This window comes from Anomaloglossus baeobatrachus, chromosome 11 (genome assembly GCF_048569485.1).
Source record: "Anomaloglossus baeobatrachus isolate aAnoBae1 chromosome 11, aAnoBae1.hap1, whole genome shotgun sequence".
In the NCBI taxonomy this organism is placed as follows: domain Eukaryota; kingdom Metazoa; phylum Chordata; class Amphibia; order Anura; family Aromobatidae; genus Anomaloglossus; species Anomaloglossus baeobatrachus.
Window position 1 is genome coordinate 104,274,745 of NC_134363.1, and position 14,196 is coordinate 104,288,940.

Below are 14,196 nucleotides of genomic sequence, written 5' to 3' on the forward strand. Positions count from 1 at the left end.
CCCAGCCAACTCCAGCTTCCCATCGCCATTTTGCTCACACAGGCAGATTAGCTGTAATCTGTCAGTTATGTGGTTGTAAGCAGAGTGTAAAGGATCTCTAATCACACAAGATCGATTTCATGTGAATGGACTGCTGATGTATGACAACTCACGATATAATACATGTAGAATTCACAAATTAGGTAAAAAATCTCAGTTTTATGTGGTTTTTAACCCCAGAATTTTTTTTCTACAATTTAGAAAAAAAAAGAAGAAAAAAAAGATTTCTTTCCAGATTTCATGATTCACTTTCAGCATGTCTATAGCACCGTTCTGCGGTGCGTCTGCCAAGATGCCGCCTCCTATTGGATTCTGCAGGTCTCTCGGTATCATTCGGATTTAATTGCCCTAATGTTGATGTCTTGATTCTCTCATATTTTTAAATAGACAGAATCTGACAGGAACTGTATTACCAGGAACGCCCTCAGGGGAAGGCTACTGCTTCTAGCAAACAAGTAGATATGCTTAGTACCAGACAACCCCTTTAGATCATATATCTGTGGGGCTTCAACCCTGTCTTTTCCTAACAATGACGCAGCAGCGCCCTGATTTTCCCTGGCTCCGGCGTGACCGGGATCCCTCTCGACTGGTAGGCAGCACACAGCATCTGGGTGCGATTGCTCCTATGGAGATAGCCCTCATGTATGAGCGACAGTTTAGTCGTTCTCCTGTCTCCGGCCTAGCAGTCCCAGCGAGAGTACCTTTGCATAATCCTGCTCCGCCCGACCCAAACAGTTTCCCGTGCCTTGGTGTAGTTCCCCTAGGTCAGGATGTCCAGCTATGCTCTGGCTGCTCTGCAGACCCGTAACATCCACAGGACTCCTCTCCCGACGCCTCAGATGCCACCGCGCAGTCTCCGATCCTGCAGGGCCCTGCGTTCCGCCCTTTCCCGACTAGTTGGCGTCCCTGTCACACTCCGTAGGTTCCCTCTCTGAGGTTTCTCGGACCGTCGCGCGTTCAGCCCTCCACAGGCCTAGCGCAGTCTCCTCAGTAGGAAGTGAGCTCCGGCCCACGGTCCTCTGCTACTCGGAAGCGGACCCGCCAGGTCTCATCTTCAGCGCCTTTCCAGGCTTCACTCTCATCCCCAGGTCCAGACTACCACTCCTCCGACCTCCCGGGTGATGATTCAGATGCAGCACCTCTGCTGGATTCCGTACAAGCGGCTGATGTTCGGCGCATGGTGGATAGCCTGGTAGAAGCGGTGAATCAGTCTCTGAGTATACAGGTGGATCCCGTATCTTTTCAGAGCACCCATGTCCCCTTTCAGCGGACGAGGCGAGTCCATAACGCATTCAGTGGACATCATGAGTTCTCTGAGTTACAAAGCAACCACAGGCAACAGCCAGTCACGGTATGTACCGGCGGTAAGTCCATTATTTTACATTATCCCTTCTCTGAAGGGCTCCGAGAAGAATGGGCAAACTCCCCTGTGGTCAGACCGCCAGCTCCCGCCTGACTTCTCACTCCTAACAGTGCGTCTCTCAGGGACTCCACAGACCGTACCATTCACAGGTGGGCCCGCTCTGTCTTCGAGCCATCAGGAACTTCCTTTTCCCCGGCCCTTGCCTTGGTTTGGGTTGCGAAGCCGCTATGTCCTGGACGGACATGCTGCGCAGGGACTCTGTGCCTTCTCTGCCATTCCGGAACTGGCTAACATCTCTTCGCAGATCACACTCGCGGGTGAGTACCTTCACTACGCAGCCCTGGCGCCTGCCAATGGAGCGGCCCAGGTCCCTGCAACAGTGTAGCTATCCTCCGAGCCCTCAGGCTCAGGACCTGGAACGCAGGTCTGGCTTCTGAGGGTAGCTGGCTTCCCCTCCGTCTTAGGGGAGCGCCTTTTAGGACCTAGGTTAGTCCAACTGATCTCTGAGGCTACGGGAGAAAAGAGTACTCTTCTTCCCTATTTTCGGCCAAAGCCGTCCGGAACTCCTCATCCTCAAAAAACATCCTCCCCTCGGAGGGACAAGGGGGCTCCGTCTTTTATGCCCAATCCCTCCTGGCGTTCACGTCCCCACTAGTCCACAAAGTCCACTTCCAGGTCTCAGCGCCGCTTCTCCAAATGACTTGCGGTCTGCGGAGAGCTGCGCCAGTCTAGTGGGGGGCTTCTGTCCCCCTCCAGCAGATCTACCTCCCATTAGAGGCAGATCCTAGGTCAGAGAAATCAGTCTCAGACTACGAAATAGATTCGATTCATTGCCACAAGACGTTTTTTCCGTTCTCGCCCTCCTGAGTCTCCTGTGCGTGGGCGCGTGTTCCTCCCCTCCATGGGGTCGTTCCTCCACTCTGGACTTGTGGCAACAGTCCCACCATCAGAACTTTTCCAGCGGTTTTTATTGCAGTCTCTTGTGTTCCCCAAGAGGGTCGGCTCGGTCCGCCCCCTCCTCGACCCGGAGTTTTTCTAGCAGGTCCGTGAGACCTCGAGCATTTTGCATGGAGTTCCTCCGCTCCGTGTTCATCTCCATTGAAGTCGGTGAGGTTCTGACGTCGCTGGACATTCAAGACTCCTACCTGGCAGGTAGTCCTCGCTTCAAGCAAATGGTCCCTCAACAGGGAAAGCCTCAACCAGATCGGCGGCAGATAAAAGACTCCGAAGGTGGTCCTAATGACCTCCCGATTCGACTGGCAGGTTCCATGGTTCATCGCGGGCTACCACGACCACCTGCCGCTAGGGGTCGACGTGTGGACCCAGTGCAGGCCCCCGTACTTCTTTCCACTGCAGCCCCTGATCCCGAAGGTTCTTAAGAACATCAGGGCGGAAGGATTTCCAGCCATTCTAATTGCTCCAGAGGGGCCCAGACTAGCATGGTTCGCGGAACTTCTTCAGGACCCACGCTGTCCTCCCGGGACGCCTTCCAGACCGTCCAGCTCCTTGTTGGCAGAGCCTTCTCTCTCTCTCTCTCTCGATCTCTCTCGATCTCTCTCGATCTCTCTCGATCTCTCTCGATCTCTCTCGATCTCTCTCGATCTCTCTCGATCTCTCTCGATCTCTCTCGATCTCTCTCGATCTCTCTCGATCTCTCTCGATCTCTCTCGATCTCTCTCGATCTCTCTCGATCTCTCTCGATCTCTCTCGATCTCTCTCGATCTCTCTCGATCTCTCTCGATCTCTCTCGATCTCTCTCGATCTCTCTCGATCTCTCTCGATCTCTCTCGATCTCTCTCGATCTCTCTCGATCTCTCTCTCGATCTCTCTCTCGATCTCTCTCGATCTCTCTCTCGATCTCTCTCTCGATCTCTCTCTCGATCTCTCTCTCGATCTCTCTCTCGATCTCTCTCTCGATCTCTCTCTCGATCTCTCTCTCGATCTCTCTCTCGATCTCTCTCTCGATCTCTCTCTCGATCTCTCTCGATCTCTCTCGATCTCTCTCGATCTCTCTCGATCTCTCTCGATCTCTCTCGATCTCTCTCGATCTCTCTCGATCTCTCTCGATCTCTCTCTCTCTCGATCTCTCTCTCTCTCGATCTCTCTCGATCTCTCGATCTCTCTCGATCTCTCGATCTCTCTCGATCTCTCGATCTCTCTCTCTCTCTCTCGATCTCTCTCTCTCTCTCTCGATCTCTCTCTCGATCTCTCTCGATCTCTCTCTCGATCTCTCTCGATCTCTCTCGATCTCTCTCGATCTCTCTCGATCTCTCTCGATCTCTCTCTCGATCTCTCTCTCGATCTCTCTCTCGATCTCTCTCTCGATCTCTCTCGATCTCTCTCGATCTCTCTCGATCTCTCTCGATCTCTCTCGATCTCTCTCGATCTCTCTCGATCTCTCTCGATCTCTCTCGATCTCTCTCGATCTCTCTCGATCTCTCTCGATCTCTCTCTCGATCTCTCTCTCTCTCGATCTCTCGATCTCTCTCGATCTCTCTCTCTCGATCTCTCTCGATCTCTCGATCTCTCTCGATCTCTCGATCTCTCTCTCTCTCGATCTCTCTCTCTCTCGATCTCTCTCTCTCTCGATCTCTCTCTCTCTCGATCTCTCTCTCTCTCTCGATCTCTCTCTCTCGATCTCTCTCTCTCTCGATCTCTCTCTCTCTCGATCTCTCTCTCTCTCGATCTCTCTCTCTCTCGATCTCTCTCTCTCTCGATCTCTCTCTCTCTCTCGATCTCTCTCTCTCGATCTCTCTCTATCTCTCTCTATCTCTCTCTCTCTCTCTCTCTCTCTCTCGATCTCTCTCGATCTCTCTCGATCTCTCTCGATCTCTCTCTATCTCTCTCGATCTCTCTCTATCTCTCTCTCTCTCTCTCGATCTCTCTCTCTCTCTCTCGATCTCTCTCTCTCTCTCTCGATCTCTCTCGATCTCTCTCGATCTCTCTCGATCTCTCTCGATCTCTCTCGATCTCTCTCGATCTCTCTCGATCTCTCTCGATCTCTCTCTCGATCTCTCTCGATCTCTCTCTCTCTCGATCTCTCTCTCTCTCGATCTCTCTCTCTCGATCTCTCTCTCTCTCGATCTCTCTCGATCTCTCGATCTCTCTCTCTCTCGATCTCTCTCTCTCTCTCTCGATCTCTCTCTCTCTCGATCTCTCTCTCTCTCGATCTCTCTCTCTCTCGATCTCTCTCTCTCTCGATCTCTCTCTCTCTCTCTCGATCTCTCTCTCTCTCGATCTCTCTCTCTCTCGATCTCTCTCTCTCTCGATCTCTCTCTCTCGATCTCTCTCTCTCGATCTCTCTCTCTCGATCTCTCTCTCTCTCGATCTCTCTCTCTCTCGATCTCTCTCTCTCTCGATCTCTCTCTCTCTCGATCTCTCTCTCTCTCTCGATCTCTCTCTCTCTCTCGATCTCTCTCTCTCTCTCGATCTCTCTCTCTCGATCTCTCTCTCTCTCGATCTCTCTCGATCTCTCTCTCTCTCTCGATCTCTCTCTCTCTCTCGATCTCTCTCTCTCTCTCGATCTCTCTCTCTCTCTCGATCTCTCTCTCTCTCTCGATCTCTCTCTCTCTCTCTCTCTCTCTCTCTCTCTCGATCTCTCTCGATCTCTCTCGATCTCTCTCGATCTCTCTCGATCTCTCTCGATCTCTCTCGATCTCTCTCGATCTCTCTCGATCTCTCTCGATCTCTCTCGATCTCTCTCGATCTCTCTCTCGATCTCTCTCGATCTCTCTCTCTCTCGATCTCTCTCTCTCTCGATCTCTCTCTCTCGATCTCTCTCTCTCTCGATCTCTCTCGATCTCTCGATCTCTCTCTCTCTCGATCTCTCTCTCTCTCTCTCGATCTCTCTCTCTCTCGATCTCTCTCTCTCTCGATCTCTCTCTCTCTCGATCTCTCTCTCTCTCGATCTCTCTCTCTCTCTCTCGATCTCTCTCTCTCGATCTCTCTCTCTCGATCTCTCTCTCTCTCGATCTCTCTCTCTCTCGATCTCTCTCTCTCTCGATCTCTCTCTCTCTCGATCTCTCTCTCTCTCTCGATCTCTCTCTCTCTCTCGATCTCTCTCTCTCTCTCGATCTCTCTCTCTCGATCTCTCTCTCTCTCGATCTCTCTCGATCTCTCGATCTCTCTCTCTCTCGATCTCTCTCTCTCTCGATCTCTCTCGATCTCTCTCGATCTCTCTCGATCTCTCTCTATCTCTCTCGATCTCTCTCTATCTCTCTCTCTCTCTCTCGATCTCTCTCTCTCTCTCTCGATCTCTCTCTCTCTCTCTCTCTCTCTCTCTCGATCTCTCTCGATCTCTCTCGATCTCTCTCGATCTCTCTCGATCTCTCTCGATCTCTCTCGATCTCTCTCGATCTCTCTCGATCTCTCTCTCGATCTCTCTCGATCTCTCTCTCTCTCGATCTCTCTCTCTCTCGATCTCTCTCTCTCGATCTCTCTCTCTCTCGATCTCTCTCGATCTCTCGATCTCTCTCTCTCTCTCGATCTCTCTCTCTCTCTCTCGATCTCTCTCTCTCTCGATCTCTCTCTCTCTCGATCTCTCTCTCTCTCGATCTCTCTCTCTCTCGATCTCTCTCTCTCTCTCGATCTCTCTCTCTCGATCTCTCTCTCTCGATCTCTCTCTCTCGATCTCTCTCTCTCTCGATCTCTCTCTCTCTCGATCTCTCTCTCTCTCGATCTCTCTCTCTCTCGATCTCTCTCTCTCTCTCGATCTCTCTCTCTCTCTCGATCTCTCTCTCTCTCTCGATCTCTCTCTCTCTCTCGATCTCTCTCTCTCTCTCTCTCTCTCTCGATCTCTCTCGATCTCTCTCGATCTCTCTCGATCTCTCTCGATCTCTCTCGATCTCTCTCGATCTCTCTCGATCTCTCTCGATCTCTCTCTCGATCTCTCTCGATCTCTCTCTCTCTCGATCTCTCTCTCTCTCGATCTCTCTCTCTCGATCTCTCTCTCTCTCGATCTCTCTCGATCTCTCGATCTCTCTCTCTCTCGATCTCTCTCTCTCTCTCTCGATCTCTCTCTCTCTCGATCTCTCTCTCTCTCGATCTCTCTCTCTCTCGATCTCTCTCTCTCGATCTCTCTCTCTCGATCTCTCTCTCTCGATCTCTCTCTCTCTCGATCTCTCTCTCTCTCGATCTCTCTCTCTCTCGATCTCTCTCTCTCTCGATCTCTCTCTCTCTCTCGATCTCTCTCTCTCTCTCGATCTCTCTCTCTCTCTCGATCTCTCTCTCTCGATCTCTCTCTCTCTCGATCTCTCTCGATCTCTCGATCTCTCTCTCTCTCGATCTCTCTCTCTCTCTCTCGATCTCTCTCTCTCTCGATCTCTCTCTCTCTCGATCTCTCTCTCTCTCGATCTCTCTCTCTCTCGATCTCTCTCTCTCTCTCGATCTCTCTCTCTCGATCTCTCTCTCTCGATCTCTCTCTCTCGATCTCTCTCTCTCTCGATCTCTCTCTCTCTCGATCTCTCTCTCTCTCGATCTCTCTCTCTCTCTCGATCTCTCTCTCTCTCTCGATCTCTCTCTCTCTCTCGATCTCTCTCTCTCTCTCTCTCTCTCTCGATCTCTCTCTCTCTCTCTCGATCTCTCTCGATCTCTCTCGATCTCTCTCGATCTCTCTCGATCTCTCTCGATCTCTCTCGATCTCTCTCTCGATCTCTCTCGATCTCTCTCTCTCTCGATCTCTCTCTCTCTCGATCTCTCTCTCTCGATCTCTCTCTCTCTCGATCTCTCTCGATCTCTCGATCTCTCTCTCTCTCGATCTCTCTCTCTCTCTCTCGATCTCTCTCTCTCTCGATCTCTCTCTCTCTCGATCTCTCTCTCTCTCGATCTCTCTCTCTCTCGATCTCTCTCTCTCTCTCGATCTCTCTCTCTCGATCTCTCTCTCTCGATCTCTCTCTCTCGATCTCTCTCTCTCGATCTCTCTCTCTCGATCTCTCTCTCTCTCGATCTCTCTCTCTCTCGATCTCTCTCTCTCTCGATCTCTCTCTCTCTCGATCTCTCTCTCTCTCTCGATCTCTCTCTCTCTCTCGATCTCTCTCTCTCTCGATCTCTCTCTCTCTCGATCTCTCTCTCTCGATCTCTCTCTCTCTCGATCTCTCTCGATCTCTCGATCTCTCTCTCTCTCGATCTCTCTCTCTCTCTCTCGATCTCTCTCTCTCTCGATCTCTCTCTCTCTCGATCTCTCTCTCTCTCGATCTCTCTCTCTCTCGATCTCTCTCTCTCTCTCGATCTCTCTCTCTCGATCTCTCTCTCTCGATCTCTCTCTCTCTCGATCTCTCTCTCTCTCGATCTCTCTCTCTCTCTCGATCTCTCTCTCTCTCTCGATCTCTCTCTCTCTCGATCTCTCTCTCTCTCGATCTCTCTCTCTCTCTCGATCTCTCTCTCTCTCTCGATCTCTCTCTCTCTCTCGATCTCTCTCTCTCTCTCTCTCGATCTCTCTCGATCTCTCTCTATCTCTCTCTCTCTCTCTCGATCTCTCTCTCTCTCTCTCGATCTCTCTCGATCTCTCTCTCTCTCTCTCGATCTCTCGATCTCTCTCTCGATCTCTCTCTCGATCTCTCTCTCGATCTCTCTCTCGATCTCTCTCTCGATCTCTCTCTCGATCTCTCTCTCGATCTCTCTCTCGATCTCTCTCTCGATCTCTCTCTCGATCTCTCTCTCGATCTCTCTCTCGATCTCTCTCTCGATCTCTCTCTCGATCTCTCTCTCGATCTCTCTCGATCTCTCTCGATCTCTCTCGAACCCAGAGGTCCTAAAATTTGACAGTCTGGCTACTGTATCCTGGGTAATACCTGAGGCAGGTTTTTCGACATAGTTAATACAGACAATGATTACAGTCAGGTTTCTATCTTCTGCGAGAATCCACTACCGCACGGGGAGCGTTCTTCCTTCGGTGGCCTGAACAACACAGCATCTCTTCTCCCTCCCATCAAGGCAGGTCTAGATGCGAGTCTCACATTCTCCACACTTAAAAAGCCAAGTGTCGGCTCTGTCAATCCTGTTTCAGAAGTCTCTCGCTTCTCGTCCACGGATCAAGGCCTTCATTCAGGGATTTGTCCATCCAGCTCCGCCTTATCGTCGGCCACTAGAACTGTGGGATCTTATGCTAGGGCTGGATTTGCTTCAAGGTCCGCCGTTTGCACCGTTCGAGATTCCTTCCTTCTCACTGGTTGTGGAAGAGTGGTGTTCCTCGTTGCCATCACTTCTCTGCGAAGAACGTCAGAGCTAAAGGGTCTTTTGGTACTTACCCCTTTTTGGATTTGTCTCCAGGACAAGGTCGTGCTCGGGCCGACTCCCTCCCTTCTGCCTAGGGCAGTCTCGCCATTCCAGTCAAATGAGGAGTTTGTTTTCTCTGTCCTCCGGTCCTGGTCCTTCTCACAGCCTCAAGAAGGTCTTCCATACTCTGGACCTGGTGCGAGCCCTCACACTCTGTGCCTACAGGACCGCACCTTCCCGTAAAACAGTCGTGCTGTTCATCATCCCATCCGGACCCAAAAGGGACATGCTGGTACCAAGGGCCTCAATTGCCAGATGGATCCGTTCCGCCATTTCCGAGGACTCTTGGATAAAGGACAGATCTCCACCACGGGCAGTAAAGGCACACAGATCTCCACCACGGGCAGTAAAGGCACACTCTACTAGTGCAGTGGGAACCTTTTTGGCCGATTACGCATTAGACGTCGGCCGACCAGGTCCGTAGCACCGCCGCCTGGTCTAGTCTGCATTCCTGTAACAACTTCTACCAGGTTCACACCCAAGCATCGGCAGAGGCCAGTCTTGGGAAATAGCTTTTGCAGGTGGCAGTAGCACACCTGTACAAGGCGGGTACATTCACTTCTTGGGCAAGCCCGCCGAGGGAGGCCGTTTTCCTTCCTATCTGCGGGGCTTGCCGCTCCCCACTCAGGGACTGCTTTTGGACGTCCCACGGTCCTGTCCCCCCCAATGAAACGAAAGAGAAGGATTTTTGTGTACTCACCGTAAAATCTCTTTCTCTGAGTCTTCATTGGGGGACACAGCACCCACCCTGCTTGTTTTGTTACATATTGACTGTCTATCTCAGTGGCCCGTGTTCCCTGGACTTGGGTCGCACGGCTACTTTGTTGAAGTTATTACCTTGACTTATGTATGGTTGTGTTTTTGTTCTCCACCTACTGCTTGTGCACTAAACTGATTTAAGTCCGCCTCCGGCTCAGGGTGTACACTGCTAGGGAGGAGCTAACCTTTTTTGTCTACTTAGTGTCAGCCTCCTAGTCACAGCAGCATACACCCACGGTCCTGTGTCCCCCAATGAAGACTCAGAGAAAGAGATTTTACGGTGAGTACACAAAAATCCTTCTTTTTGTGGTAATGTATTATTTTCATTTTCACTGCTCAACGTTAAAATAAAATTCTGTGAAGCACTTGGGAGTTCAAGGTGCTCACCAAACATCTAGATAAATTCCTTAAGGAGTCTAGTTTCCAAAATGGGGTCACTTGTGGGGGAGCTCCACTGTTTAGGCTCCTCAGTGACTCTCCAGATGGGACATGGCGTTCGCTAACGATATCAGACAATTTTGCGCTTTAAAAGTCAAATAGCGCTCCTTCCCTTCTGAGCCCTGCCGTGAAAATGCTAAATTTGGGGCTAAATGAACATTTTTGTGGTAAAAAGTAAAATTTTCATTTCTTCCTTCCAGATTGCTTTAGTTTCTGTGAATCATTAAAGGGTTAATCAACTTCTTGGCTGTGGTTTTGAGCAGTTTGAGGGGTGTAGTTTTTAGAATGGTGTCACTTTGGGGTATTTTCTGTCACCTAGGCCACTCAAAATCACTTTAAATGTGATGTGGTCCCAAAAAAAAAAAAATTCTGTACGAAAGATGAGAAATTGCTAATAAACTTTGAACCCTTCTAACTTCCTAATAAAAAAAAATTATGTTTCAAAAATTGCGCTGGTGTAAAGTAGATATGTGGGAAATGTTGTTTTTTAACCATTTTGTGTGACATAACTCTCTGTTTTAAGGGTATACAAATTCAGAGTTTGAAAGTTGCAAGATTTTTGACAAATTTCCGATATTTTCACAAATAAACTAAAAAAATATCTTAACCTTACCACTGACATGAATACAATATGTCACAAAAAAAATCTCATAATCCCTGTTATCACGTTCCAGACTTATCTCATACAGTGACACTGGTCACAATTTAAAAATTGGCCTGGTCCGGAAGGTGAAAACCAGGCGAGGGTGAAGGGGTTAAAGAGCTGTAATTCCTAAACCCGTCCTTTTGATTAGGATGTGACTATCCTCAGATAAAAGCTGGGAGTCTCCATATTAAGCCCCACATTCATTATATAACTGTATCTTGAATATGTTTTGGTAAACAGCCCAAACTTGTGTCACTGTCCAAATATTTCTGGACCTAACTGTGTTACTGATCCATTAGAAAGGTGATACCTAGTCTAGGCTGGGACCTTTTTTTTCATAATGTGGTGCAATGATGTCCCCGCTTCCAGTTTGGCTCGTACGATTTGTGACAGTTCTTGTGAGTAAAACCTTCCTCTGTTTTTTGTATAAATTGTTTCCTGTTTTCTTTTTGCATTTTTATTTTTGCACATATGAAGAAAAAGAAGGCGTCTCATGGTGCTCCACGCCAGGATTTAAGTGAAGATGAAAATACAGATGATTCAGGGGATGATGACGATGACGATGACGACGACGATGATGATGAGGAGGATGACGATGATGATGAAGAAAATGGTGCTTCAAATGTAGGGTAAGAATAACGATTTATTATACAAAGTCTTTTTTTTTTTTGTATTTTCATGATAATACAGTTGTCAGTAGATATATTATGTCCACTAGTTTTGTGACATAAAAAGTGCTATTTTGGTGCCCATACCGTATTCGCACTAACACTGGTGACCTTTCACTCTTCACAAATGGCGAAGTAGAGAGTCGGGACCACCATGTGTTGACTCAAATTATAGATTTCAGTTTTCTTTTTGGAGCTTCCCCACATGTGCTAAAATGTTTGACAGGTTTGCAATTTTTCTTAATCAATTTTGCCCCTCTTGCTCCAGTGCACATCATTTTAAGACTGTGTAGGAAAGTCCAGTCCAGTCGCAAATGTGTATTTTCATCTTTGACATTTATGTCCTATCCACAGGATATGCTGTAATTGTCTGATAGATGACAGTCCTCAGAGCAGCTGGATTTTTCTCATTATTCTCAGTTATGGAAAATCCGTTTGTGGCCAGAAAGGTGTGTGTTTGACATTGTATGCTTGAATGGCGCTGTAGTCGGGTGCAGCGCTGTGCTCAGCTGTTCTCCAGTGCTATGGACTTCACCTCCTCCTGACTATTGTTCTGTGTCCAGGGATAAACTGGTGAACACAGGTCCCAATCACTGGTGTATGATGAGTAGGTGTTATTTTATGTAGATCGAATACCCCCTTACAGTAAACGCATGGCAGTGTGATGCTTTCATGTTTTACAACCTTTAATGTTTCCACCAGTTATGATCCTGCAGATTTTGAGCATCTTCCAGTAACGTCTGAAATTAAAGAGTTGTTCCAGTATATTACCAGGTAAGACTATTAAGTTCTATGGTATTTAATATTTCTGTTGGGATTGATGATATGTTACACATGGAATAAACTTACAAGGTCACTGTCTTTATATCAAACGTACAAACAAACATAAGAAACTTTGATATACAGTACAGACCAAAAGTTTGGACACACCTCATTCAATGAGTTTTTTCTTTATTTTCATGACTCTGAAAATTGTAGATTCACATTGAAGGCATCAAAACTATGGATTAAAACATATGGAATGGAATGAAATACTTAAAGTGTGAAACAACTGAAAATATGTCTTATATTCTATGTTCTTCAAAGTAGCAACCTTTTGCTTTCATTACTACTTTGCATACTCTTGGCATTCTCTTGATGAGCTTCAAGAGGTAGTCACTGCAAATGGTTATCCCAACAGTCTTGAAGGAGTTCCCAGAGATGCTTAGCACTTGTTGGCCCTTTTGCCTTCACTCTGCAGTCCAGCTCACCCCAAACCATCTCTATTGGGTTCAGGTCTGGTGACTGTGGAGACCAGGTCATCTGGCGTAGCACCCCATCACTCTCCTTCTTAGTCAGATAGCCCTTACACAGCCTGGAGGTGTGTTTGGGGTCATTGTCCTGTTGAAAAATAAATGATGGTCCAACTAAACGCAAACCGGATGGAATAGCACGCCGCTGCAAGATGCTGTGGTAGGCATGCTGGTGCTGTATGCCTTCAATTTTGAATAAATCCCCAACAGTGTCACCAGCAAAGCACCATCACACCTCCTCCTCCATGCTTCACGGTGGGAACTAGCCATGTAGAGTCCATCCATTTACCTTTTCTACAAAGACACAGTGGTTGGATCCAAAGATCTCAAATTTGGACTCATCAGACCAAAGCACAGATTTCCACTGGTCTAATGTCCTTTCCTTGTATTCTTTAGCCCAAAGAAGTCTCTTCTGCTTGTTGCCTGTCCTTAGCAGTGGTTTCCTAGCAGCTATTTTACCATGAAGGCCTGCTGCACAAAGTCTCCTCTTAACAGTTGTTCTAGAGATGAGAAGGTGTGTCCAAACCTTTGGTGTGTACTGTATTTCTTATTAGAAAAATATTCTTTCTCCACTCATGAGCGGCATCTTCTGCCTGTTAAACTCATCATCTGCTCTAAACAAAAAACACTTAAATCTATCTTGGTCAATAGAAGCTGGACTGTCAGTGCAGTGAGGTGTCAGGTTGCGCCTCTTATTATGGTCTTAGGAGACAGGAGGAGTGCGGAGCTGTCACCACACTGAGACCAGAAAAATTGTGCTGTAGCTTAAAATGTATTTGTCTGCAGTGCTGGATTCACAGGCACACCGCTCAGTTCTGCTGTATAATGACCTCTGCGCTGCTGCTTCAGAGTGCTACAGAGAAATAAGGCTATGTGCGCATGCTGCGTTCTGACTTGACAAATAAACTGCAGTGTTTTGACAACTAAACACAGCGTTTGACAAAAAAACCCATCCAAAACGCATGCATTTTGGATTCATTTTGAATGCGTTTTGGATGCATTTTTTTTTTTTTTTTTTTTTTATACAGTGCGGTCCCACTCGGCTCTGCTACATCCCCATAGAGCATGGCTGGCTGCGAGACAGAGCTGCACGATCAGAATGAACTCTGATGAACTTCACCCGACTTCATTGTCATTGCACAGCTCTCTGTGTGCCGGGGCTTGATTTGCGGTCATCGGTGACTGCAAATTCGTTGAGTGACTAAAGTGAGCCGTGCGATCAGCAGTGCCATCACTCAGGTCACCCTGCTTGTCACTCACTGGGTTATAGGCGACTGAAAGCTAGGGAGAGCGCCTGCAGAGAGGAAAACTGGGGATAAAATACAGGATACAATAATATCTAGGCCAGAGATGATTGTCCATGACAGCTTGTTCTGAAAAGTCTTAAATTGTTTCAGATATACGCCACAAGCCATAGATTTGGACCACAAGCTTAAACCTTTTATCCCAGACTTTATTCCAGCAGTGGGAGACATTGATGCATTTCTAAAGGTATGTTTTGTATTCATAACAAGTATATATTTTATATAGTCTATGTAAGTTATGAAGAGCACATAATCTGCATGTAACATGTGAAACTTGCTGTGAGTTTGGCTTGGTCAGTATTTCATCCCTCCATAACCTGCCGATATAAGCTGTTTGAGGAGCCCACAATGCTGGTGTAAGCGGTGCAGCATTTTCGATGGATTGTGTTGTCTACATGCCAACTACATAAAATAT

At 47.9% G+C, this 14,196-nt stretch overlaps 1 protein-coding gene across 1 annotated transcript in view; it reads left to right on the forward strand.

Moving 5' to 3' along the window:
• Positions 1 to 14,196, forward strand: part of IFT46 (intraflagellar transport 46) — a 95,654-nt gene that overhangs the window by 25,432 nt on the left and 56,026 nt on the right. The window contains exons 4-6 of the mRNA XM_075329114.1: positions 10,995 to 11,146; positions 11,888 to 11,959; positions 13,875 to 13,968. Of these exons, the coding sequence (XP_075185229.1) occupies positions 10,995 to 11,146; positions 11,888 to 11,959; positions 13,875 to 13,968 (318 nt within the window). The remainder of the gene's footprint in view (positions 1 to 10,994; positions 11,147 to 11,887; positions 11,960 to 13,874; positions 13,969 to 14,196) is intronic.